The sequence below is a fragment of the Biomphalaria glabrata genome, chromosome 14 (genome assembly GCF_947242115.1).
Source record: "Biomphalaria glabrata chromosome 14, xgBioGlab47.1, whole genome shotgun sequence".
Classification (NCBI taxonomy): domain Eukaryota; kingdom Metazoa; phylum Mollusca; class Gastropoda; family Planorbidae; genus Biomphalaria; species Biomphalaria glabrata.
In genome coordinates this window covers 2,987,075-3,001,220 of record NC_074724.1, presented here as the reverse complement: position 1 = coordinate 3,001,220, position 14,146 = coordinate 2,987,075, and the positions used below count along the sequence as shown (strand labels likewise).

Here is a 14,146-nt window from a genome sequence, read left to right as displayed (position 1 = left end):
TGAACCAGATGATTTAACAGATGTAAATCGGTCATAGGTATTGCAGTAAACAATAGAGTAAAAGTTTTCACAATTAAGGCCGATGTTTGCTGCTTGTCGGACGTAGGACTAGACCTCAGAAAGTAGGACGAATCTTATTTTTGTAGGACAACTGGTAGCCGTAGCTTTAGAAGCAATAAATAATATCAAACTTGATCTGAGAATGCGTGAGGTAGAAAAAGCGTTTACAATTATTTAAGAGGACTAAACCCTACACATTAAGCTATATCTGTGAATACTGAAGTATTAGTTTCCCTGGTTGCTATTAGACAAAAAAAAAAATTACCAGTAATTAATTACCTAATTGGTTACCTTTTTATTTTATTGATTCATGTCTTGTCTATGTCAACGGATAATTATGCGAAGTTTCAATTTGATCCGAAAATGGGTGTGGGAGAAATAAGGTGTACACACTTTACACCAGATAGACAGACAGACAGACAGAGTTGATATAAGCTTTGTAATATAAATGGAATGACAACTCTTGCCTGACCTACTTTGTAAAACTTTGCAAATAATTTCATTTGACTTGGTTAATATTCATAGAGAACTACAACCAAAATATAACATTATTTTTGTCCCACGAAACTAAATTGTTAGCACATTGCGCTCCTCCTAAGGGAACATAAGGAGGCGCTCCTCACAGTTTGAGAAACGCTGGCTTAAGTGGACTTGCTTGTACTGACTTGTCATTTGATGAAAGTATAACTTTGGGCGGTTGAAGCTGTGGATTCACTCAATGTTAAAGAGATTCGTCCACAGGGGTAAGTCAACAGGAAGTTAGTCTGTTTGATTTATTTTAGAACACTTAAAGAAGGAACCTAATTGGATAGTGTAACTTAAGCTTTCTCCAAATCAAAGCTATCTTACGAAGTACTCCGACATCTTATCTTATATTATACAGACATTTATGAAAATTGTATATGTTTGTGATCAGTTTGAAATGAATCGGAACGGTGGGTAATCAGTTGACCCATAGATTTCTGGTTACACAGTCATCAAAAGATAAAGAAAAAAAAAGGCTTACCTAGAGTTGTTTTGAGAAATGTAATGTTTTTTAATAATAAAGCTTTAATAAAGATTTATATTGAAAATGAAACTAATTTTTGTTATATATAAATGTTACAAAATATAAAATATCCTGTTAAAAAAGTATATAATTTTTTTTTCTTGCAATAAATGTGATCAGCATTAGTGCTAATTTATCAATTAAGAACTAATTAAGAACTAATTTCTAATGTTATGTCTTTTAATAAATGATGGGATTATCTCCCTTTAAAATGTGGGGTTTTTTTTGGGGGGGGGGGAAGCAAAAAAAAAAAAAAAACTTAATTGTGATTTGATGTAACAACATGCATATTCAGTATTTATTTTTATCCTGTTTTTTCAGGTAACCGTTTCAAGATTTAAGGCTTATAAAAAATTTCGTGATTGCTATGGAAAGAGGGCCTGTTGTTTTTTAAAACTATAGTATTAACATTGATAGATTTGAAAAATAATATTAGGCTTTTGATAAAATGTATATTATAAAATTGAGTTTCATTGAAATAATGATGATTGAATGCATTTGTTTCTCTCACTTCTGTCTACATTTGATTCGCTTGAAAGAATTGAAAAGGTAACTGACGTCTAAGCGTCATGTTATACACACACACACAAAATAACGCACGCCACCCAATTACACATAAGCTCTGGCTAAACATTTGACTCGCGGATATGCAGAAGTACTTGGCCACCATAACGAGAGATCTCGAGTTTAAGTCGTGTTAAACACTGGGGTTCTGTATTTCATGATGCTTAAGAGTCCACCTAAATGAGTTCCTGTCCTTACTTGGGGATAGTACACTTCCGTTCTATTGTCATTTATTAAACGTTGGATGTGTTGATTTAATCCTCGATCCAATGACTTAGGTTTCTACTTAACTGAATGATAAGGTCAGCTCACGTAATGATGACCAGGCAGCCTGGTCGTGTGGTCATCAATTCCGGACTATTGTCACACTAGTTTAAATCTTGCTTGCTTCCGTCTCCTGCCATTCTGCAGGAGGTTTGTACTTGGACGAAATAAACGTGATGTCTGAAGGAACCTCCAAGACTTAAAAAACAAAACATCGACATAATTTTTCGTATTTTTTTTTTTTTACGAAAATCTGAAATCATCTCAAATGAATACTGTCACGGACTTGGAATTATGGGTGCACAAACATCCTGCTGGACATCAGCAGGCAGGTTTGGAACTAGGGACCATCAAGACGATAGTGGTTAGCGCAAAACACACGGCCAGGTACATATCCAATATTCATAGATTTAGCAAGAAAAAAAATCGTCGGACTTGTGACGTAGCAATATGCTATTGGTCTAATCCGTCGACAGGTTGTGACGTTGCAGGTCAGTGTTGAGGCCTTCTGTGACGATTTGTCTCGGTTTGACTCCAATTGTGTATGTGTATAATGTACAAAGACGGTCATCTTCCAGTTACTACATCAATGTAACTTATATGTGCTTCTATTAGTTTTAGTATAAGGCTAGTGGGTATTGTGATAACCCACTATGTTTTGTATCAAATTCAGCTAGATGTGAATAAAAAAATCTTAAGCGAGAGTTATTTTGAAAAAAAAAATGATTTTAATAATTTAGTTTTGAAAAAGATTTAACTTGAAATAGAAATTATTTCTTATTATATATAAATTTTACAAAATCTTGTCCTGTTAAATATAATTATTTGAACCCTATTTTCCTGCAGTAAATTTGCACATTATTAATGCTGAATTAATAATTCGGAACTAATTAAAGACCAAGTGCCTCTTAAGTAGCAATGTGATTGTCTCTCTTTGAAGTCTTGTGCCTTATATTAATTTAATAGAAAATAACAGCACTATGTTCAGTAATTGTTTTATTGAGTTCTATCTAAAGCACCTTTGGTTAGTTTTACTGTTTTCCCCCTCATCCTATATTACCATCAGGCGAGCAATCTTGAATGAATATTGCCTACATACGGAAATACCCGAGGAGGTACAGTCTGTTCAAGATAAATATTTTCTAGTTCTCTAGCCAAATTTGAATTTATTTCTTTTTATGCTTTGAAAAAGTATAACGGTCAGACTAAGAGTTTTCCGGGAGAGGCCAACGAGCTAGTAATTCTTTACCCAGCAATTTACATCAACTGTCAAATGTCTAGGAAAATCGTTAAAGTGTCGTGTTTCTCCATGTTTTACTTTCCACGACGGTACGAGTTGAATAGAGGTCTAGAAAAAAATTTAATTAATTTGTCAACACGCTCGAAGTCATCTTTCATTTCATGTCTTGATTTCCATTCCTAATTTTTGTTACCTACGTCATAGTCGCTAGTTGCGTGTCACTTCTTAAAATAGACACAATAAACAAAGCCACGCTCCAAATCTAACATTATCTCTGAACAGATTAGATCATTAGAACATTGAACTGGTTGATTCAATCATCGATGAATATCAGTGACTAGGTGAAGTTAAGTCTTTGATCAACTGAACGACGAGGTCATGATGGTCACCAGGCTGCCCGGTTGTGTTGTAAGCGCTCCGAACTGTCGTGACAATAGTTGTGAGTTTGAGCCCTGCTTGCTTGCATTCCCTGCCATCCTGCAAGAGTTTTGGACTTAGAGGTTTGGACTTAGAGTTTTGGACTTGGAGTTTTGGACTTAGAGTTTTGGACTTGGAGTTTTGGACTTAGAGTTTTGGACTTGGAGTTTTGGACTTGGAGTTTTGGACTTAGAGTTTTGGACTTAGAGTTTTGGACTTAGAGTTTTGGACTTAGAGTTTTGGACTTAGAGTTTTGGACTTAGAGTTTTGGACTTAGAGTTTTGGACTTGGACGAAATAAACTTTATTTTGTTTTTGTAGGAACATCTTTAATTTATATTTTAAAAAAGATAAGAACTAATTGAATTTATTATATTATCTTCTTATCTTATAAATTACAGACGTTCCTTCCAAAATGAATACTAGTACGCAGTACATTAAAAGAGTCGGCCAAATGTTAAGTCTTGGGAAGTCTTGGGTTTCAGTCCTAGAAGGCAGGCAGGATTTGAACTCTGGACCATCGAGACTGTGACGACGTCCTTTGAAGAGCTAGACTTGTGTTGTATCCACTTCTCACTTCAACTAACATGCGGATTCGGAGGTGCCGTGTAAATCAAACACTATTTCGATGCATTAAACGACACAGTGTAGATATAATGTTCTTGAGTTTAATTGTTTTAAAACTTTTAAAACTTCAAACAATTAATATAGATAAAATACAATTCAGATACAGGATACTATAGTATTAATGATGATCAAATAGACTAACCAACTATTTACCTTAAACTAACGACGCCGTCTCTCACTTCCTGACTCTAACTGATCCTTGACTCTAACTGACCCTGACTCTAACTGACCCTAAATCTGACCCTGACTCTAACTGACTCTGACTGACACTAAGTCTAACTGGCCCTGACTTTAACTGACCCTGACTCTGACCCTAACTCTAACTGGCCCTGACTATAACTGACCTTGACTCTAACTGGCCCTGACTTTAACTGACCCTAACTCTAACTGACCCTGACTCTGACCCTAACTCACCCTGACTCTAACTGACACTAACTCTAACTGACCCTGACTCTAACTGACCTTAACTCTACCTGACACTGACTGTAACTGACTACAACAGAATCCAAAAACTTCCACTACATTATATTCCTTATAATCTCGTCACCAAAACTTCTATTACCTTTCATCCAAGCTCACGCCATCTTCAGCCTTCACCTTTCATTTTTCCCGCCTTTTTTTCACCCAACCTAACTCATGCAAATGGATCTGCACTCATGATCATTCGATCATGTGACGTCACGTCCTTGCGACTGGCCTTGACCTTGAAGTTTAAGCGTGACAGAGATGATAATCACACGATCAAGTACAAATCCAGTATTTATATATTTATCCTAAGAAATTTCTGTCAATAATAATTATAATAATATTGTACTTATTGTACTGGGATAGGCATTTTTGACTTACAAAGGGTTAGATTTTAATCACCCTGATCTGATGCTTATTGATAAAATAAAACAAACAAACAAAAAAAACGCTACCATTATTGACAACGCTGTAACACTGTCTCCTAATATGAGAAAAACTGAGCTGGAAAAACAACGAAAATATAGGAACCTAGGCTTGGAGATTAAGCGTTTATGGAAGTTATCCAAACTAACAATATACCCCATTGTTATATCAAACGAGGGGATAATGACAACTGACCTCAGAGATACCTCAAGGCCCTTAACATCCCTAAGAAGATTTCTCGTTGCCTGTCAGAGGGCGGTCCTGCTGCAGACCTGCCATATCACCACGAAATTCCTCAGTGGAAACAGATAAAGGGATTACAATTAATTTCATTTCTCTGTAACGAAACTCGACCCAGGCAGCGCCAGAGAATGAATACTCATTCGTTTTTAATATCAAAAAAATAATTAGAAGTTAGGATTTTTTTCCCAGTAGTTGACTGTGCTCAAACCAATTGTAAAAATAATTAATAAAGTTTTAAAAGAACAAGAACAAGGATGTAGTTTACAAACTCTTTATTTCCATGAAAATAAAATATATTGTAAGAATTGAAGGAGTTATATTAGTATGCATTACTTCCAACTGAAAAACTAAATCATGAGCGTGTTTGATATTTTATGATAGCATTTCTATTTACACGTTATACTGAAAGCCATTTTAGTTACATGAACAACAGAATGGTGAATGGTCGAGCGGTATGCACTCTGGACTGTCGTTCGGTCGTCTCGAAGGTTCCGGGTTCATATCCTTCCCGCTGCCAACCCCGTCTTCCTGCGGCAGATTTGGACAAAGAATACAGATTGGCTTCAACTCTGAAGGATCATCCGGAACTTTTAAGACGATTATAAAAATGTATTATTTCTTTTTTTTTTTTCGTGGCTTTCTTTCCTGAAATTCGTATTTCGTACAAATGAATGAAACATCTCTTAAAACATTAAATTCTTCATTTTTGTTAGACTTAAATTAACACATAACTATATTTTTCACTGCATAGTTCTTCAGAAACTTTAAAATTTCAGCCAATACGTTGTAATTTGTCACATGTTTTGTGAATATAAATCTTGGCCTAAAGTACTGTAAACATTTTAGTTTCAGAAATATGGTCATTACAGTAATTTTTTCCATGCTAAGATAACTAGAGTAAGTTCCACTGTGGTTAGTATTCTGTTGGCATGCCAGGCTTTTGCGCCACCTATGAGAGCTACATCTCGAGTTATGACACCTGTGGGCAATGTAAGATATAGACATAGTTATCCTACCTGTGGGCAATATAAGATATAGGTATTATAAATCATTCTAATGTTACCTTTAGTTGTTTTAAGGCAGTGGTTCAAAACCATTTTTCAGACATCGCAATCTTTATGCTTTTGAGGCCCACGGTTAACAAGGATATCATGTGGCCAGCACAACGACCAACGTCCTTTACTTTTCTTCGACTAATGTCAGGCACGCATTAAAAGTTGTGTTGACTCCGGGGAGCCCTAAAAATCCCAAAATTAAAAAAAATCCTAGTCTTCAGCGAGATTAGAAGCCGAGAACTACCGGTTCGAAACCAAGTGCTTTACCACTTAGCCACCACACACACCCTTATTTTTCCGGCCTTTGGGTCATACTAATCACCGAGTCAGGGGCAGCATCGAAGTGAAAAATCATCATGAAATTTATTTTCTTCATTATTAACTGTGGGCAAACTATTTGATGTTCCGATGGAGCATCGGCCGGAAGTGGCCCACAGGCCCTAGGTTGGTCACCACAGTTTTTAAGTCTTACGAATGGATTAAAATTAAAACTTACTAACGACATTGACTGGGTTGGTCTGGCTGCACAGGTCAGTTGTTGGGTTGGTACACTTGTGTGCAGCTGAAGGATGGAAGTCTGGGTTGGTAACAAAACAAGCTAAAGTCATATTTTGATGAGTTGCGTTGACTTTCAAGGCTACCTGACTCTCTACACGCAGTGTGCATCTGTCATCTGCTGGCTCAGGAGCTGTCCCAGACATAAAGACACGACAGCTCAGTTGAGAAGAACATGAACATCAAAGACCTAGACATTTTTTTTTTTACAATTTTATTGTATTTTTAATTGTTTTAAATATACAGCGTATCTTTCGTGCTTATAGCAGTCTCAGAGCTCTCTGGTACATTCTCTTTTGTTGAACAGTGGGAGGGGGGTATCTGGGAGAAAATTATATGCTGTCTACGGGCGTGGGCAAACACATTTCTGCTTGAGTTGGGATTCGAACCCGGTAGCCAGGCCGTAGCCAGGCAGATTAGGCAGCCAAACATCCCAATATTACTAAATTTTTTTTATAACTGTTGTACAGCGCGTCTTCTGTGTTTCTAGGGTATATTTAGTCCGGTCTAGTCCAATGTCTTGGGAACATATCTGGGAGCTGACTTATCTCTCACTTTCTAGCGTGACGAAGATCATGCGAGAGCTCAGTCTGATAATGGTCCTATAAAATTTCGACTAAATTCTAGATCTAACAATTAGAAGTGATGTGGAGATGTAAGCCATTCTATTTTACGATTTCCCCGGATACCATAAAAAAAAATTACAAAGAATCTATAAGTCATACATTTTAATGTACGGATCTGCAAAACGGAACATGTGTTGTACTTAGAGTCTAAATAGTATTGAAGAGGACAACGTTTCTATTGGGTGAAAAGCAAAATCACAGAATCTTTGTTTCACTATTGATTTTAATAGCAAAGTTGGCAAGTCTTCATATTTCAATGTCTTTTATATGGGCAGTATAAATAAACAATACTATGATTATTGCCTGTATCAAAAATGACCACACTTGGCAACAGTGTCTTATGTGTCAGGCTAAATTTAGTAAGAAACACAGACAATTCGAAAAAGTTGAAAAATATATTACGTGGCTAAATATTTGAAGATATTTATTTTAATTAGATTTTTGGATTTATAAACTTTAATTTGTGTTGTGTAAAAAGAGCATGGATTCTCCTATAATTCAATACCAAATATAACATTCTCTGATAACAAACAAAAAAGTTATTGAAATTTAACCCTAACAGGAGAGAGAAATACAAATGAGCAAAACGAATAATACTATCGAAACGAGAAAAATAATTACGGAGAGAAAGAGTTAAATCTGAACTATTTACCCTTTAAAGAAGTGACTATAAGTCCTGGATCTACATGAAATGGCTTTCCATTGAGAAAAGATTTCCAAACAATCTGTCCAGCGTTGGGATAGCCTACAACAGCCTTGCAGGTTGCTCTAATGCTGACACCCTTGTCCGGGACATCGGTCTCGGCGTTACTTAATTTGGGAACACTTGGTGGAACTGTGGAATTTCATATCATTCGCTTTAGTTTTATTATAGAATAATAGAAGTAAACAACAAATTTAGGAACATTTTGAATAACTTTGTTCATTTGTATGTTCAGCCATTTATCGTTTTGGTATATATATAGTATTTATTTATAGGTCAGGTTTATTTCCATCCATGTATTCCGTTGTACAACTTGTGTATTTTGGCTACAGTTAGAAATTTGATAGCAGCTTCCAGAGTTATTCTTCTTATTAAGGGAGCTAATATTTTAATATTCTGTATAAATAGTTAAATGGGTATGTCGATTAGCGTTGTTTTATTCAGTTACTAACGCACAGTAGAAGTGACTTGCTTGGTCTATCATTAGAATAATTCAGCATATGAACATTTTACCATGTTTTCATTTATCTATGTATTTTGTTTAATGTTTTATTTCAAAAAAAAAAAAATTAAAATAAATGAAAGCAAAAAATCTACAAATATCTCTGTGCCAGGAAGATAGGAAAAGGATTTTGTTGGACGTCAATGCTAGTTACCAATTGACAAGACAAGAAATGCACATCTTATTTCTTTGTAAGACTAGAATCCACTACTAAATATTAAGTGAGGGAAACTGGAACTAGCGAACAAACATATGCTGACAAACATATGCTATGCGGACAAACATATGCGGACAAACATATACATATGGCCTGATTATCACCGATTATCACATGTCAAGATAAAGATAAGGGTTAACTTTAGAATTTCACAAAGTCTGAAGAGTTGAACCCGAGAAGTTCATTGTGGAATAAGAGATTTTTTTTATTTGACCACTGTTTAGTTCATTGTTTAGTTCTTCAAACAAAAAGTTTTTGAATTTAGATAAGGTGTCAGGGTAGAGTTTGAGTTTTTTGGCACATCGGCACAATTTAGGCCATGTCGTGCCCGTAATCCTTCAAGCATTACTCTCCTTTACAAGAGCTATATTCCATACACTTAAATCATTAAAAACAAGGTAATTTCAACCCGGTTGCTCTCAGTTACTCAATAATTTCTTTAAAAATTACATTTAAAATAAAACTATATCTAATTACAAATTAAGAATAGCTCTTCATAAAGTTTAAAAAACAAATACCTTTTATGCTTAAGACAGAACTAGATATACTTTGAAGTGTTGGCGTTTCTCGATATATCTGACAGGAATACGTTCCTTGATCTGAACATTCTAGATTATGTATTTCAAATGAAACCAGGCCTGATGCGGAGTTACTGATTTCATATTTATTGGTTGATGATAGGTCTGTTGTGCAGTTGTAAGGGAGGTCACTCACGTCGCAGGTTAAAACAGAGATGTTGTTAAATGAAACAGACAGTTGCTGAGGCGTCTCTGAGGCGTTGCTAGACCAACTGCATATAAGCTCTGCATTTTGTTCTTTGATGTTTTCATCCGTGACGGACGATCTCACCCTGAACGCAAGCGCAAGCGGCAGCTGAACTGAAACAAAACATACGTGTACAGTGTATTTATATTTACGTTCAAGAGAAGGTTTTAACTCTAATGAATAAAGCGTTTGAAAAACACCATTTATACTTATGTTAGGAACCATGAAGGCTCGTGTTCAGTAGAGTGGAGAATTATCAGAGCCTTTTAGCTGTATCAAATGGGTTAAAACAAGGCTGTGTCTGACTGAACATGAGAAAATCAAAATCAATTTTAAAATGGTCAAATTTAGTGCAATGTCTTTATTGAAAGTTGCCCTTTTTTTGTTGGAATTATAAACATTCTTCCATGGAAAGTATTATTTTACCTATAACACTGCATAAGCTTCAGAGAACTTTCCTTGCCAATAGGGCATTCGGAGTTTGTATTTACAAATAGACAATAAGACAAATAGTCCAAATACTAGATTAACCCAACGCCTTGGAATACTAATGTAGTTATAATCATGAAACAGATTTAAATATAAATATATATGCCAATAAGCCGATAATCCTTATATTTGTTTTTTTTTTCATGACTATTTTTGCGAAGTACAAAAACAAACAAACAAACAAAAAAACAACAACAACAACAAAAACAACAATAAAAATTCCTTAGATGAATATTTTGAATTATCATAAAAAAAGTTCTAAACTTAGAATGACACAAATTGCAAGATATTCAGTGGTGCATTGTGACCTTAGATTGACATATCATGTCGTTTTTTTTTTCTTAAACATAGATAAAAATGCCATCGAATCGAGCATTCTCTTATTAGAACATTATTAGAAGATTAGATTATGTTTATTCAGTTGCTGAAATATAGGTCTACGCTGGATGTGACAAAAAATGTAGATTGTAGCTGAGGTGAGATGCTGCATTCCTCATTAATCTTCTGACTCCAAGACAAGCTTAATTATGATCACAAATAAGTACATTAAATTGGACTAATATTGTTAGTATAAAAAAAAATTGAACATACTTTTAGAAAGAACACTAAATGAAATGCAAAATAGCACTGATATAGAAAAATTCAAATCCACAATCCTTACTTAGCCTACTTACTTAGTTACTTACTTATTTACTGGGAGAACAAGTAAAACATTATCACTAATGAACATTAACTATGGAACATTTTTTTAACTCCGCCCCATCTCCCCCCCCCCTCCCCCCCCCCCGAGAATGATTCTTGGTTTAGCAAGTGTATAAATCTACTATATATAATATTCCAATGGGGTGAAACTAAATCTAAATCTAAACCTGGAAGTAGATAAGCACAATTTTCCAGTACAGTATTCACTACAGTGGACAATGGCCACAGGCGAAAAATCTCGTTAACTTCGCCTGTCAGTTCTGTCTATTGTCTGTCTTGACAGAATTGACACGCTGATACAGAATTTGTGTACAAAAACCACTACAATACAAATACCCGTTTAACTTACCAACAACAAAAAAACACAGTTCTCCTAATACCATAATAGTCTATAAAGTCCTTTTAATATTTAAAGAAAAATTAAAAAAAAAAACAATTTATATAGCGGCCTTTATGTCAAAAATGATACAGCGAGAGCGTTATTTTCATATAACATATGAAACCAAAGTATTATACAATTTATGACAGATCGAAAATAAATAAACACTGTGTTTTTGGATAAAAGATAGTCTACTGTTGTAATCCGGATATCCATGCACCAATATTTAAAGCAATGTCTGGGAATCCCAATATTTAGTAAACAAATTCTTAAAAAAATATAGATCTAATAAAAGATCGTAAGACTATTTCATCACCGTATGGGTGTGGCATATAGAAGTAGCAGATATCGGATTACATTACAATGTTAATAATAAAAATCTGGCCTGTACGTGTGGCTCAGATATTTAAAGATCTAGAGTCCGGCGAGGTGTTTTCCTGACAGTAACTGGCGCATAATCCAGTAAGCTTCTTGCAGGCGCGGTTCGTTAGCCCTGGCTGGCTCTACCCATCTAGAAGAAGAAAAACCCTGGATTCGAACCTCTGCTTCCTTGCAGGCAAAGACTTGGAGTGTCAACTTTGAGGAGAATTCAGGAGTTGGTGACCCTCAGGTGGTTTGCAGCACAGCTACACCCTGACAGAACCTGCGACGCCGCTGACCTAAAACTGTATCTGCACTTGCCGTTCCTTTGGATAAATCAGTCGTTTGGAGAGGGGGGAACTGCTGTTTGGGTGACATGGTTCCAACTATAGCTAATGCCCAGGCATTCAACTCATTTCTATGAAACAACCCATACCGGTAGTCGCTTTGGAACTATCTATTTGAAATTCAATAAAACTGTTTGTTTTTTTTGTTTTATCAAATATTAAAATGTATTATTTTATATACTTTTTTGACCATAAAAAATATACAAAATACAAAAATAATAATATAAAGAAATAGGTAAGAAAAAGAAGCAGTCTAGAAATCTCTGACTTTTGTATGTATTAGGCTGCGTTTTATCCCCTGTGGAAACAATTCCTGTGGAATGAGCAATCGAGTCCCACATTTCTTTAGCTGACCAATGACCATAAATTTCTATTAACAGGTCAATGTCCACCACTAAACACAAGCATGACCCTACGATGGTTAGGCCGATTACATGCTTTGTCAGGGTAGCTAGCTAGTAGGAATAGGAAATAGTTTTATTTATTTTACTTTATAATATCAGACCAAAAGAAAAATAATAATTTTTAGAAAGTAAATGACAGTTTAGGTTAGAGTAATTTCTACTACAGAGACTGGATTGTATTGACATAGCCAACATCTTTTAAAATGGATTTTTTCCATTTTTATTTTGCACAAACACTGTAGAACTTCATAAATACATTTTCTGGTTGCGTCTACAACGCAATGTTCTACTATTTTTTGTAACAAAAAAAAAAAAAGAGTGTAGGTCAAGGGGGCGCGGTGGCTTTAGAGTTTGGGGTCCTGGGTTCGAATCTCGGGGAAGACAGGGATTTTGAATTTCGGGATTATCAGGGCGCCCCTGAGTCCACCCAACTCTAGTGGGCACCTGACTTTAGTTGGGAAAAGTAAGGGCGGTTGGTCGTTGCGCTGGCCACGTGACACCCTGCTCGTTAGTAGTTGGCTACAGAAACAGATGACCTTAACATCATCTGCCCCATATATCGCAAGGTCTGTCCACGGGGGTCTACGATCATGGATGTCATTTAAGTTTAGCAAGTCTTGACTTAAATTTTTACATTCCATTAATGTAACTCTTTCATACACTAATATATTAGTTGTACCTCAGTTAATTATTTAAATATTTATCATGCTGCAAACTGCCTAAGGGTTGCCGGCTCCTTATTCTACTTCAGGGTGTACCCACAAAACCTTTCCCATATTTGAGTATAGTTGCATAATATCTGTAGCAAGGATATTCACAAAAAAAAAATTCCGTGTGTTTGTTGATTCCAGTAATAAATATTAAATGCTATTTTAGTTTGCTAAAATTTGAATTTTAGCAATAAAAAAGATAGATCTCTATAAATTTTAATGCTTTAAATGACTTTTTCAATATTCAACTCACTACAGTTAGAAATTCGTTTTTAAAAAAATGTTGACGAATTTGCAAAAATACAATACAAGTTAAGCAGGGGTCTACCGAAAATCAGAAAACATGGCAAGGGGTCTACGAGACAAAAAAGTTTGGGAACCACTGGTAGGCCTATAGAAGAACGTCTTGTGGATTAGTAAACAGTTTTTATCCAGTAGCTATGACAACAAAGTACACATATCTTTCGAATCTAATCTTTCTGACACAATTTTTCAACCGGATGTCAGTTTGGCCTGCGCTACTTTTAAAGTAGATATTGTGGGAATAGTGCACTTTAGACGACAAAGAATGAATTTCAGAATCTCAGAATAATGGAGAAAAGACCTTGACCTTTTGCAAGCTAGACTAGAACGTGAAGTGGGTGAGATTATTTTTTTTTCACGTCTGGAAAAAAAAGTGGATGATTGGTCATTGAAAGGTTGTTTCGACCCAGCTTAGGATCCTACCTTTTGTTGGGTAAATATAAGCACAGTGTCATTATTTGTGTACAAAAGGTTTACAATAGAGTCGAAACTTCAGCTGAAAAAAACTTTGACTATATTTGGAACAAAGGGAATGTTGCACCTGACAAGGAACAAGGTTTGGGTCAAAGCGCTCCGCTTCAATTCCTAAACGGGTAAAAGTTGACGCGTAATTTGTTTTGGGGTGGGGATCGTCCCAAGGGCAGCAATAAGAATCACTGCTTTAAGAAATATCAAG

General features: G+C 35.5%; 1 protein-coding gene across 1 annotated transcript; it reads right to left on the bottom strand.

The window, feature by feature from the left end:
• Positions 1–5,624: 5,624 nt before the first annotated feature.
• Positions 5,625–11,561, bottom strand: LOC106073589 (uncharacterized). The gene is made up of 5 exons (XM_056011512.1): positions 11,317–11,561; positions 9,530–9,889; positions 8,242–8,424; positions 6,905–7,096; positions 5,625–6,332 (listed from the first exon to the last, which is right to left on the bottom strand). The coding sequence occupies exons 1-5, from the start codon at positions 11,348–11,350 to the stop codon at positions 6,217–6,219; spliced, it is 885 nt and encodes a 294-aa protein (XP_055867487.1). The 5' UTR covers positions 11,351–11,561; the 3' UTR covers positions 5,625–6,216.
• Between the last annotated feature and the right edge of the window lie 2,585 nt (positions 11,562–14,146).

Excerpts from the sequence above, each read along its gene's own strand:
- LOC106073589 (XM_056011512.1), bottom strand. The coding sequence starts at position 11,350 with ATGGTATTAGGAGAACTGTGTTTTTTTGTTGTTG. Across the intron at positions 7,097-8,241 it reads TATAGTCACTTCTTTAAAGG|CTCCTGAGCCAGCAGATGAC; the intron begins GTAAATAGTTCA and ends TGTCTGGGACAG. Across the intron at positions 6,333-6,904 it reads CAACCCAGTCAATGTCGTTA|GTGTCATAACTCGAGATGTA; the intron begins GTAAGTTTTAAT and ends CATTGCCCACAG.